Source organism: Malaclemys terrapin, chromosome 1 (assembly GCF_027887155.1).
Source record: "Malaclemys terrapin pileata isolate rMalTer1 chromosome 1, rMalTer1.hap1, whole genome shotgun sequence".
NCBI classification, from domain to species: domain Eukaryota; kingdom Metazoa; phylum Chordata; order Testudines; family Emydidae; genus Malaclemys; species Malaclemys terrapin.
This window is the reverse complement of record NC_071505.1, coordinates 41,241,203-41,254,382: the sequence shown is the minus strand read 5'-3', so window position 1 is coordinate 41,254,382 and position 13,180 is coordinate 41,241,203. Positions and strand designations below refer to the sequence as shown.

Below are 13,180 nucleotides of genomic sequence, written 5' to 3'. Positions count from 1 at the left end.
AGCCCATTCATTGCAAATGGGTGTTTGCCTGAATAAAGAGGCCTCTCCAATGAGACGCCTGTTTTGCATTGGTGTAATTCCATTGACCTCAGGGGGTTACTCCTGATTCACACTGGTATAAGTGAGATCAGAATCAGGCCCTGAGAATTTGGGCCAATAGATATTTTGTGAGTTTGCTGTGCATATGTCATTACCTGTCCATCTCCCTTCAATGCACAAGGGTATAGGCATATTATTGGTGTGTCACATTGCCATTATGGTTTGACTGGCAGTGATATTATCAGGGAACAAAAATCATTCCTTCCTCCTTTGCCTCCCATACCATATGATCTGGCTCTAGCGCTGCTTTTTAAGGTGCTTGTTAAAACCACAATGCACTAAAAAGTTTGTTACAGTACATTTATCATAACATTCAGTGAAGTACAGCAATACTTGCAGGAAAATACTGTGCCAAGAATAGTGTATAAATAACACTTTTACAATGGGAAATATCGATCATGAATCTGTCTCACAAGACTAACACTTTTTTGTCAGTTAGCAAATCCTTTAAAATGTTAAGCTATATCAAAGTTATTTGTATATCAATAACAAGTAGGCTATGAATAACATACAGTTGCAAGCTAGAAGCAGAGTTCTTTCTCTAGCATGAAGACCCCCTCTATGTATGCTAATGAACATAATTCTGATGTTTTTCTTCAATGTCAGAGCACTTGATATAGAAACAAATTGAGCTTTAAATAGGATTTTGTAGACAATTTGTATAGGTGCACGAACATTTTAGCAAGTGAAGAAATTGCATAGAAATAAAATGTCTGCTAATACCAGTAGCACAAGTGGCCAATACAGAGAAAGGAAAGAGGAAGGCACCATTCAAAGTGATTGCCATCATTAAAAAAATAAAAACAAAAACATTTTCTCTCTTATCCATAACAGCCACAAGACTGCATGAAAGTGAACAGTGTTTCCTTATTACAATGATTTTCCTCGATTTTGTGCTCACTTTGGCTTGATGCTAGAAAATGACCTCTGCGTGCTGGACTGATGGCACTGAGGTTTTCTCATTTAGAAATAAAAACACTAAAGTGTTGAAAACAACAATTACATGATCTTTACAAACCAACAGAAGAAAAAAAAAAAGACAAGTCACATTTTAGACCCACCAGCTTTGAGAATGCCCTTTCATTTTAGTTGGCATGACAGATGAGTGGTTTTATAAATATATGCCACACTTGGATTGTCACTCAACTTTGTGCATCATTAGGCAAGTGTGTGAGAACATTCAACTCCCTGTGAGTGTGTCAGACTAATGAACTCAATCCTGGGAGGTGCAGAGAGTCTCCGGGAAGGTGTTGTGTGCAAACTTGGAAGCATGAGGGCACTCAGCAATGCGCAGTAGATATTCAGCTTACGTGAATGGGCCCATTGTGATTTTCAGTTTACAAGCAGGTGATTCACTGACATCACTGTTCAATGTAATATAGTGACTGTGTTGCTGTATATGACACCATGTTTTATATTGGAATCGTCCACATACAACATCAAGCACTGTGAAGAACTATCATCCTATTTCGTGAAATGATCACACACATTCAAGAAGCCTTCTCAAACAGCATAGATGTGCCCTGCTTGCACCCTCCAATCAACAGCCCACCAGTATTCCTACAGTTCAGGACATTCACTCATCAAGAAGTTCTGGACGCCCTAAACGAATCTTAACCCAAGACTTGTGAATCTGACCCATGCCCCTCCTGGCTTGTGAAAGAGTCATTTACAACTGGTGCCACTCTTTATCAAAAGAACCAACGCCTCAATCAGAGAAGGAATCTTCCCTTCCTCCTTCAATTACACAATACTCTGACCAACCCTGAAGAAAGTCCTAGCCAACTACCACCCAGTGTCAAACCTGTCAGTCCTGAGCAAAGCTCATTGAGAAAATAGCCAACGCCAATTACAAGCTCATCAAACTAAAGTCAGTATCCTAGACCCAGCAAAATCCAGATTTAGGGCAGGACATGGAACTGAAACTGCTTCAGTGGCACCGATGAATGATCTCCTCCTGCTAATGGATAGAGCATAGATGTGCATTTGACATCGTTGACCATGAGATACTGCTGTCTTGCTTGGGAGAAGGGCAGGAGTCCAGGTTTGAACTAAAATGGTTTGAGTCCTTCCTGGAGGAATACACTCAAAGAGTAGTGATGCATTGCCACTACTGGACCCCTCATTTCTGTGGTTCCACAAGGATCAATTCTCTCTCCAGTCCTTTTCAATATCCACATGCAATCACTAGGTGATCTGGTCAAATGGCATGGACTCAAGTGCCAGCAATATGCAGGTGATGCACAGCTCTACTTATCCTTCACTACATATGATCACACCACTACTACCAAGATGTCCCAATGCTTGGATGAGATCAGACCCTAGATGAATAACAGCTGGCTAAATAAAGCTGAACCTGAGCAAAACAGATGTGATGCTGGTGATAAAGGAAAGTATTTTGAGGAGTTTGCAGCCACAGTGTAATCTCCTTTCCCTGAAGATTGACATCCACAATTGGTCATTTCAATCCAGAGTGTAGGAGCACTCTTGTATTCCTGGCTGATACTTAGTGCTCATGTCAAAAAAGCTGTGAGTAATGCTTTCTATTATCTCCAGCTGGGTAGGAGACTCTGTCCCATCCTGGCTGTTGAAGATCTGGCATCAGTTATTCATGCCTTTGTCACACCTGAGACTGGATTACAACAATGTGTTATACCTGGGGATGAAACCTTCAGCACATAGGAAACTCCAACTAGTATACAAAAAGCTGCAGTGCATCTTCTCTGCAACACAGCTCCTCATGTATGTTTGTAAGTAAGTTCCTTTCCCATACAGTTGTACATGGGAGGGGCCCTGGTGATTGCTCCCAATCGTCCTTTAAATACCAGAGGAAGGTTGCTCTGCAGACCTCCATAACATGATCTGAGAAGGGGCACCCAAGGCAAGGAGAAATCACACACTTGTACATCACACTGTCCTCTGCTCTCTACTCTGGCTTCCTATAGAATTTTGAATCATGTTCAAGGTCTTGGTCCTTATCTTGAAAGCGCTCTATGGCCTAGGCCCAGGATACCTAAAAGACCATTTAAAGCTCCTCAATGAAGATCATGGTTGACAACTTCAGTGCACTTGCACAGTGGAACTCTCAACAGTAAGAGTAAAGCTCATCTGTGCAGGAGATAGACCCTTCTCTGGAGGTGGTCCAAGACTGTGGAATGAACTCCCCCTGGAACTAAGGACTATCACAAACCTCACCACTTTCCATTCCAAATGAAAGGCACATTTCTTTGACCTTGCTTTCTCTAATTTAAACACATAGCAACAGGTGTTTAAAATTTAAAAACATAGCAACCAAAAAAAAAAAAATCCCTACCAATACAAGACACTGCACTGCACATGCTTCTCCATCTGGGCAGAGAATGATAGTACAAACACAATAGATGTGTAGTCACATTGCGGTATGCACTACTGGAAGGCACTCAGATACTGTGGTGATGATATGGTATAAAAACCTGTAGAGAATAGAACAGAACATTAACTGTTAAGCAACACAGAAAGAACCCTGATGGAAAGGTGAATTGGGAAGTAAATGAAAGCAGGCAGGAATAATTTCAGCCGTCAGTATCAATAAATGGGGTTTGGCATATTTCCCTGATGTTAAATACTGTACATTGGCTACATTTTAGAAGAACATAAACACATATTTTCTAACTCAAATTTTGCTTCCTTGGGAACAAAATGAGCACACCCACAGCGTACAAAAAATAATGTTACTGTGCTCTAGCATTCTAACTCACATTAAACACGCATGCTGGACCCCCTGTAAAGGTCACTCCTGCTAGGAACTTACGTCTGTGCAGGGAGAGGCACTGTTTCTATTACAGGATAAAGTGCATATTGCACATGTAAAAATATGTGGCTGACTTTTCTTTGCTTGGAGTGCCCCCTCCATAGATCATGTTATGGAAGGTCTGCAGTGCAACTTACCTCCAAAAGTACACGGGGAGCTGCAGTTCCAGCTCACCATCCCTTTGGGGCCAATGATAGCATAGGGAGAAGGGCCTTAATACACTGTCTAGTCTAGTGATCTACAGAGCAGTGTAATTTCTCCATTCCTCTCTGTGGGTCAGCTCTATTGCTTTTTTATCCAAAGGATACAGCATTGCAATTTGTGTTTCATGTACATCCCCAATACATGATGCAGAGTTGCATTTACTGTGGTCTTGTAGCCAGGGCACCATGTAATTTTACACATCCACATCCTAGAATATGTAGGAAAGAGCTCCCTCCCCTGCAAAACAAAAGGCATTGCTGCAACTTATTTAAGACCACACAGTGATCTATTCATTAACTACTGGAGCCCAAGTCAGCCTGTTTAATTTGACTGCTTTAGTAAATTGTACTTGCAGTTCAGTATGTACAGTATTTTCTATATTTAGCGTATGTGATTTGTGAATTGAAGTCATTATATATATATATATATATATATATATATAAGCAGTAACTTAATTTACAAGTATAATAAGTATCTATGGAAACAGATCATTGCATGAAGTTCTTCAGGAATAAAAAAAAAAATCTCTGCATCCCATAAGCTTTTTCTTGTATGGTTAGAAGGCTAACCGGTGGTGAGTTATGTTTCCTTCCAATCAATATGATAAAGCTATACAGCAACTATTAGCTCACAGTCAGCATGCGGTTGGTATATTTGTGTCAGAGAGCGCTCATGAATTTTGATGGATAAATGCATGTCAAAGAAACATAAGACTTACATTAGGCAGGCTGTGGGCAATTCTAGATCCCTGAGAAAGCTAAACAGTTTTGCCAAATACACATCTAATGTTTTGTGTTGTGATCTTTGTGGAGGTCTGTGGAGCTGTGTGTTGCGCACCCATGATTAGAGCCAGGTGACACTTTTTGGCCGAAACTTTTTTCAGCAAGAAATGAGGGCTGGACGACAATGAAGTATTTTGTGAGTACACATCTATTTCGCTGAATTGTTATGGCCAAAACAAACAAAACAAAACAAAAAAAATTCTAAAAAGGTCAAAATGAAACTTTTCAATGTGGGGGGATCAAAATAACTTTTTCTTTTGAAATTTCCTTGAATTTTAAAACATTCAAAAATGTGAAAGAATAAAAATCTTAATCCCAAGCAAAAATTTTAAAAACTTGTCCATTCATTAAAAAAAATTAAAAATTGGTTTTGAATCAACCTGAAACAATTTTTTTTTTTTTTAATTGGAACTACCAAGGAAACAAAAAAATCCACAATTTTCACAGCTTTAATCACACTACAGGATCAGGGCTTGAATTTGGTGTTTCAGTTTCCTATTAAATCCCAATACCTACTGCATTTGACAGAAGACAACTGAAGTGACTCATCTGGCTGTGCACATTGTACATGACATCCTGCTTGTGGCCATTTGTAAGGCATGAACTATTTAATGGGTTTGGCAAAAAATAAATATGTCTCAGATAATATTTCCTGACTACATCTACTTATTGTGGGTAAATAAATAGCCTTCCTAACTGGGTCCTTTGGGTACTACTGCAATACAAATAATAAACAATAATACAAGAGCTGATCAGAATGATAAAAGTCTGCTCTTCCCCCATAGTATAAATTCACAATATAAAATTATGAGACAAAGAATGATGCATTTAAATCAATTAAAACAATATATACAGCAATAAACTGCTAAATTATTGTTCAAATGGGATTTGTAGGGTATAAACTGTAATGCTTGTAAAAACAAAAGACCCTACTGCAGGCATGATGTGGGCAGGCACTCCCTGCAAATGTTCTCCATAGTGCTGGCAATACATCTCAGTCCTGACCTGCAGCACTGCTGCTATTTCAGCCATGGCTTCTTTTCTTAAACGGAAACGATCATTTATGCGATGCCATCCAATTTCTCATGATGTTGTTTTGTTATGTGGCAGCCAAAGTAGCTCTTCAAGAATAATAATAAAAAAAGAAATGCTACTGCGGCTTGGGCTGGTGACTATTATAGCTATTATTTTTAAGATCACAGTCCTCCTCCCACTGAGGCCAATTAGCTCCTGAGTAACTCTGGTCAAATCCTGGACCTCAGCATGCAATCTGAGTGGCCAGGCTGTGTGCAGTGGCCATTAGTAGAATGGGGAAGAAATCCTCTTTCCCGGCTGCAATGTGGTGTGGAGGTGCTTTGTGGCAACTACTGTTGCCTCAGGGCGCCAATAACCTTTGTTATTGTGTGTTCCTCCTCAGCATGGGAGAATGGCCACTAGCTCTGTAGAGTCACATAGCCACTGGCCACACCATGCCCCTAGAACCATGTTCTAGTCAGGTTCTTAACCCATGCCCATCCCTGATATATGAGGACCAGCTCCTCAAAGGTACTTAGGTAATTAAGTCCACCATTTCAATGCTACTGACATTTTTAAAACCACTATTGAGCTGCTGCCTAGCTCCATGGCATCTAAGTTTCCCCTGTCAGAATTAGCAAAGCTGCCTAAGCTCTAATGCTGCCCCACAGCTAACAAGCTGCTCTGAGCCCTAGCTCAAGCCAAAGCCCCTGAAACTAGGCAGGGGAATGTCTATCTCACCAGCAGTGCCCAAACCTTTAGACATGGTCCGAGCACACCTAAGACCTGATATCTCTCAGACCCCACAGCAAGAGGGCTGGATGTAGGACACTGATGGGGTGGGGGAAAGGCAGCATAGAACCTGAACAAAAGACAGCCAGGGCACAAGAAACTGTAAGGATGAGCATGAAAGGTATTGAACATGAGCTGCAAAGAGAAAGTTCTAGTTGCTAAGTTATGGGCTACCTAAGCGACTAACTTAGCTTAAGTGCCTAACTCCAGGAGACGGTTCACAGCTGAGGCTCCTGAGCAAAGGGAGGCACCTATCTGGTCTATCAGCCATACAGGCCAACTGCTTAAGTCCCTAAGCTCTTCTCCTCTCCCTGACCTCCTCGGCATGTCCTATTGGCTAATTTAGGAGGCTCCCTGCTCAGCTTGCTAGTGATCAATGGCTCCATGTCTAGTTGGCAGCCGGTATCAAGCGGAGTGCCCCAAGGGTCGGTCCTGGAGATGGTTTTGTTCAATATCTTCATTAATGAGCTGAAGGATCGCGTGGCCTGCACCCTCAGCAAGTTTGCAGATGACGCTAAACTGGGAGGAGTGATAGAGACACTGGAGGGTAGGGATAGGATACAGAGGGACCTAGACAAATTAGAGGATTGGGCCAAAAGAAATCTGATGAGATTCAACAAGGACAAGTGCAGAGTCCTGCACTTAGGACAGAAGAATCCCATGCACTGCTACAGACTAGGGACCGAATGGCTAGGCAGCAGTTCTGCAGAAAAAGATCTAGGGGTTACAGTGGATGAGAAGCTGGATATGAGTCAACAGTGTGCCCTTGTTGCCAAGAAGGCTAACAGCATTTTGGGCTGTATAAGTAGGGGCATTGTCAGCAGATCGAGGGATGTGATCATTCCCCTCTATTTGACATTGGTGAGGCCTCATCTGGAGTACTGTGTCCAGTTTTGGGCCCCACACTACAAGAAGGATGTGGAAAAATTGGAAAGAGTCCAGCAGAGGGCAATGTACATGATTAGGGGGCTGGAACATATGACTTATGAGGAGAGGCTGAGGGAACTGGGATTGTTTAGTCTGCAGAAGAGAAGAACGAGGGGGGATTTGATAGCTGCTTTCAACTACCTGAAAGGGGGTTCCAAAGAGGATGGATCTAGAATGTTCTCAGTGGTAGCTGATGACGTAACAAAGAGTAATGGTCTCAAGTTGCAGTGGGGGAGGTTTAGGTTAGATATTAGGAAAAACATTTTCCACTAGGAGGGTGGCGAAGCACTGTAATGGGTTTTTATATATATAAAATAGAGAGAGAGAGAGAGAGACAGAGACAGACAGACACACCCCTATCTCATAGAGCTGGAAGGGACCCTGAAAGGTCATTGAGTCCAGCCCCCTGCCTTCACTAGCAGGACCAAGTACTGATTTTGACACAGATCCCTAAATGGCCCCCTCAAGGATTGAACTCACAACCCTAGGTTTAGCAGGCCAATGCTCAAACCACTGAGCTATCCCTCCCCTTTTACCTAGGGAGGTGGTGGAATCTCCTTTCTTAGGAGTTTTTTTAAGGTCAGGCTTGACAAAACCCTGGCTGGGATGATTTAGTTGGGGATTGGTCCTGCTTTGAGCAGGGGGTTGGACTAGATGACCTCCTGAGGTCCCTTCCAACCCTGATATTCTATGATTCATGATTGTGAGGATCCCTTTCTTGGGCACCTAACTTGCTTTGGATGGGGAACCTGAGCGCTTAGCTCAGGGCTGAGGATTCCAATAGGCAGAAGGCATTTAGGAGTTAGGCACTGCAATGGTGAGCGAAGCAGCTTTAAAGTATGTTTGAGGATGTGTGACTGTGTGCCTTCCAAAATTAGCAAACTAAACAGGGGGACTAAGGGAACAAGCTTGTACCTAGAAGTCCATGGGAGTATTGCCATTGACTTCCAATGAAAGTGCTATCAGGTCTTACTGCACATGAAGCCCCTGTGGGATGGGGGTGGATGCAACTCTCCTCCCCCCAGCCTCTACAGCCTATTTGCACCACTGCCATTGCAGTAGAACTGTAATAGTTCTGCCATCTTTAGCTCTCTGTGCACCTACACCAGCGATGGACTGGTGGTAGGGGTGAGGGGCTTAAAAATTGAAATAGCTTCATTGAGAAATTAAAGTGATAATATACACAAGAGCCTGTATATTCTGTGGTTCCATGACCACAGAACTCACCATACAGTTTATGTGCTACACACTGAAACATGCATATATTATTTTTCAAAGCACCAATATGTTTCTTTTAATACCTGATATGCTTCTATAAGCTATTGCATACAAGTCTTGATTTGCTTACATTAATCAAAATTCTGGCTGTGAAAATGTCCTCCACAGAGCTACGTAGATGGAATTAAATTGCACTCTATTGCAAAAGGTTATTAAATGTCAATTTTAATTTTCCTCTATATGTAGTTTTCTGACCAAAATCTTTATGGTGTTTATATGTGGTGTTTCCACAATGTGCTGTCTACAGATATGACCATTTTCCTTTTGATAATAAAATGTCTTCATACACAATATTTAATAAGAAGTCATTAGACTTAGCTGTCAAAAGCTGACATCAATCATTTTCCAGTGTCTAATTGGGAAAATAGCAAGACATATTTCTAGAAGAAAGTATGCCCCAAAGCTTCTTGTTCTTGACCATGACATATGGCATAAAAGAGCACTAAACAGGAAATCTGTTCTCTAGTAATTGGTAAAATAGCTGTATTTATGGTGAAATTCAGTGAAGGAAATTTATATTTCTTTTAATAATAAAAATGTGTAACAGTAGAAATAGATTCTTCTCTACTCTCATTTTCCTGAGTACAAAACTCTAGTCAGAGCTTAAAGCATTAAAGTGTAGATCACATTAGTCTCCATCTCTGACTCTTAAAATTCTCTCACTTTTTCTTGATTTCCAAAGATTCCTCATAGATCACAAGAATTCTAATAGCTGCTAAAATTTGATCACAGTCATTGCCAAGTCTCAGTAATGGAATGAATAAAACAGATAAATAACATGGCAGAATAAGGAAACATGGAACAAAGGGTGGCTGGCACAAAAAGACAGGTGTATTTATTTTGTTAACCAAGCTTATTTCTCTTTTTTGTTGTTGTTTTGGTAGCTTGTGTATCGCACTTTGGAAATTTTGAAATTGGTTTAAAGTGGCAGAGCTTCATTAAAGTCAATTAAGCTAGGTCAATTTACACCAGAAAATTATCAGGCCCATAACATTTAAATAAGAGAGCAGAGGATACTATGGGAATGTATTACTTTCTATCCCCAATGATTTTCTTTACTTTTAAAAGGTACTTAAATTAGAAGAGTGTAATGTATGATAGTTAACACAAACGGTCAAGTATCAGAGGGATAGCCGTGTTAGTCTGAATCTGTAAAAAGCAACAGAGGGTCCTGTGGCACCTTTAAGACTAACAGAAGTATTGGGAGCATAAGCTTTTGTGGGTAAGAACCTCACTTCTTCAGATGCAAGTAATGGAAATCTCCAGAGGCAGGTATAAATCAGTATGGAGATAACGAGGTTAGTTCAATCAGGGAGGGTGAGGTGCTCTGCTAGCAGTTGAGGTGTGAACACCAAGGGAGGAGAAACTGCTTCTGTAGTTGGACAGCCATTCACAGTCTTTGTTTAATCCTGATCTGATGGTGTCAAATTTGCAAATGAACTGGAGCTCAGCAGTTTCTCGTTGGAGTCTGGTCCTGAAGTTTTTTTGCTGTAAGATGGCTACCTTTACATCTGCTATTGTGTGGCCAGGGAGGTTGAAGTGTTCTCCTACAGGTTTTTGTATATTGCCATTCCTGATATCTGACTTGTGTCCATTTATCCTCTTGTGTAGAGACTGTCCAGTGATGGTCACCAAGCATTCTCAAAACTACGATACCCACACCAGGAAATAAAGAAACAAATCAACAGAGCCAGACATGTCCCCAGAAGCCTCCTGCTACAAGACAGGCCCAAAAGAGAAACCAACAGAACTCCACTGGCCATCACCTACAGTCCTCAGCTTAAACCTCTCCAACGCATCATCAGTGATCTACAAGCCATCCTGGACAATGATCCCTCACTTTCACAGACCTGTGGAGGCAGGCCAGTCCTCGCCACAGACAACCTGCCAACCTTAAGCATATTCTCACCAGCAACCACGCACCGCACCATAACAACTCTAACTCAGGAACCAACCCATGCAACAAACCTCGATGCCAACTCTGCCCACATATCTACACCAGCAACACCATCACAGGACCTAACCAGATCAGCTACAACATCACCGGCTCATTCACCTGCATGTCCACCAATGTTATATATGCCATCATATGCCAGCAATGCCCCTCTGCTATGTACATTGGCCAAACTGAGCAGGAATTTGAATCTCCCACATCCCAGCTAATGGCCCTAAACACAAAGCTATTCTCAGGTGAGAGGGTCTCATCTCTTGATTTTTTATACAACATTTCAAAAGGCGTAGATTTCATCCCAGTATGGAATGGGAAAATGTTTGACATCTCAGACATTTTTGCAGGATGGAAAAACTGTTTCCTGCATAGCTCTAATCGCAGCCTTGGGAGGGTATTATAGACCCATAAGTCAAAATTTACCAAGTTTCTTCTAAATTTGGGGACAGGTAAAGAGGGGTTAAAATGTTTAAGTGATTTTCTTGCTCCTAACTGGTAATGAATTCCATTTATGCACAGGAAAATTACAGGACAAACATACATGCAAAGTTATATCTCTATACATTCAGAAATGATTTAACAATAATAATGAAGAAATAATTTCACTGTTCTAGTACAAGTATTATTCCCACATTTGGGAACTCTGATACATAGGAGCTTAAGCATGTGCTTAAGTCCTATTGATTTCTGTGAGAGTTAAGCACATGCTTAGGTGGTTTGCTGACTAGGCCTATGTGATTTGTCCAAGGTTACTCAGCATATCATTTGTAGAGTTAGGATAAAAGCCCCAATTTTCCCCCACTTGAAGGCCTCTGCTCTAACTACTTGTGTTCCATATATACACACCATATATATACTAATGTGCTTTTATGATGTTATGGAGGGACTCAAAGGTGGACAGCAGAGCAGGGTTATTATATTCATTCAGCCTTTGGCCTCTGTGCTGGAACCGCCAACAGGGGTGTTATTTATATTTGGGGGCACCTGCATAGTAGGAATGAGACTGAAAGCACCAATTCATCTCACGTGGACCACCAGAGAGCTGTCTGATGGCAACAAACTTCAATTACTACCAACCTGGGTCAGATCTGAACTGGTGATCCTGTAAAGGCTCTGGCAGAAATCTTGGCCCCACTGAAGCCAGTGTCAAAACACGCAGTTACCAATCCTTCAAGCCATTCTGCCCCAATCTGTGGTTCCCCCCCCTTCTCTTATTTTTATTTTATATAATGCACCTCAATTAAAAAGTAATTCTTTCCCACACTCACCTGCTACTTTCCCCCAAGCTTCCCATCTGGAACAGCACATCTCTTTGGGCTGCCCGGGTTACCACTGCTCCAATTCAGCACAACCAAAGTGTTGAAAGGTTGGTTCAATGACCTAGGTACATCATAAAAGGCTAAATAATTCTAACATGAATTTAATCCAAACGAACTGGAATGATCGCATTAGGTGGAATTAAAGGCGTGACTGATTTGAATCTTTGCAGTGTTTTAAGAATTGTTAATGCTGCTAACAGATCTGCGGTTGCTATTTCATTTATGGATAGGACTGTGCACAAAACTTTTCTCTCAGTGTTTAAGAGCAGAGTCAAATCGTTTATGGAGCTACACAATCTTTATAAGGAAAGGGAAAAAAAATATGTGCAACATTAAACAAATTGATTTTCAGGATACTGGCAGCAGCATGGATAGTAAGCCTAATTAATATATATTATTCAAATAAAAGTATGGAAAGTTTGGGTTGTAAAAGTCAGCCTTCTGGTTGGGAATACATTTTTATTATGGTAAGCCTACATTGTTCTAATAGGTGCAAGAACAATACTGAGGAATTTTAAATGTCAAACTAAATTTATTTCTGTTTTTAAAATCACAATGGTTTTGTGAAGTTTAAGAATGAATGATCACACCTCAGACTAAACCCCACTAAAATTCATTCACCTGTAAACATGTCTAATGGGAACCATAAATAAACAAACATTAATACATCATTTAATTTTGTCATGTGAATAATGATTGTTTAATAAATAATGAGCCTGATCATGGCTCCAATTCTACCAGCTTTGCGCAAAGCAGGCAGAAAATTACCATAAAAAGGTATCTGAGGGTCCTTAGGCAACGTAGAGCCAATGTAGCCCACTCTACACCACCCGCTTCCCCTCGTCTACAGAAGGGGCATGTTGGGATAGGGAAGGAGTCAGACAGAGGTGCGGATCTCCACCTGATCCCAATCCAGTACATCAATCCCACAGGAGCTGGGGCCATTTTGGCCCCCACTCAGCCCAGGGGTATATCATACATTTTCTTAATGTTGTTGTTACATTTATTTTGTGAACAATGAACCGTT

At 41.2% G+C, this 13,180-nt stretch overlaps 1 protein-coding gene across 1 annotated transcript in view; it reads left to right on the top strand.

Moving 5' to 3' along the window:
- The window catches only part of LOC128830473 (uncharacterized), a 37,884-nt gene extending 25,060 nt beyond the window's left edge, over positions 1 to 12,824 (top strand). The window contains exon 3 of the mRNA XM_054016306.1: positions 10,498 to 12,824. Within this exon, the coding sequence (XP_053872281.1) occupies positions 10,498 to 11,049 (552 nt within the window). The 3' untranslated portion in view covers positions 11,050 to 12,824. The remainder of the gene's footprint in view (positions 1 to 10,497) is intronic.
- The last annotated feature ends 356 nt before the right edge of the window (positions 12,825 to 13,180 follow it).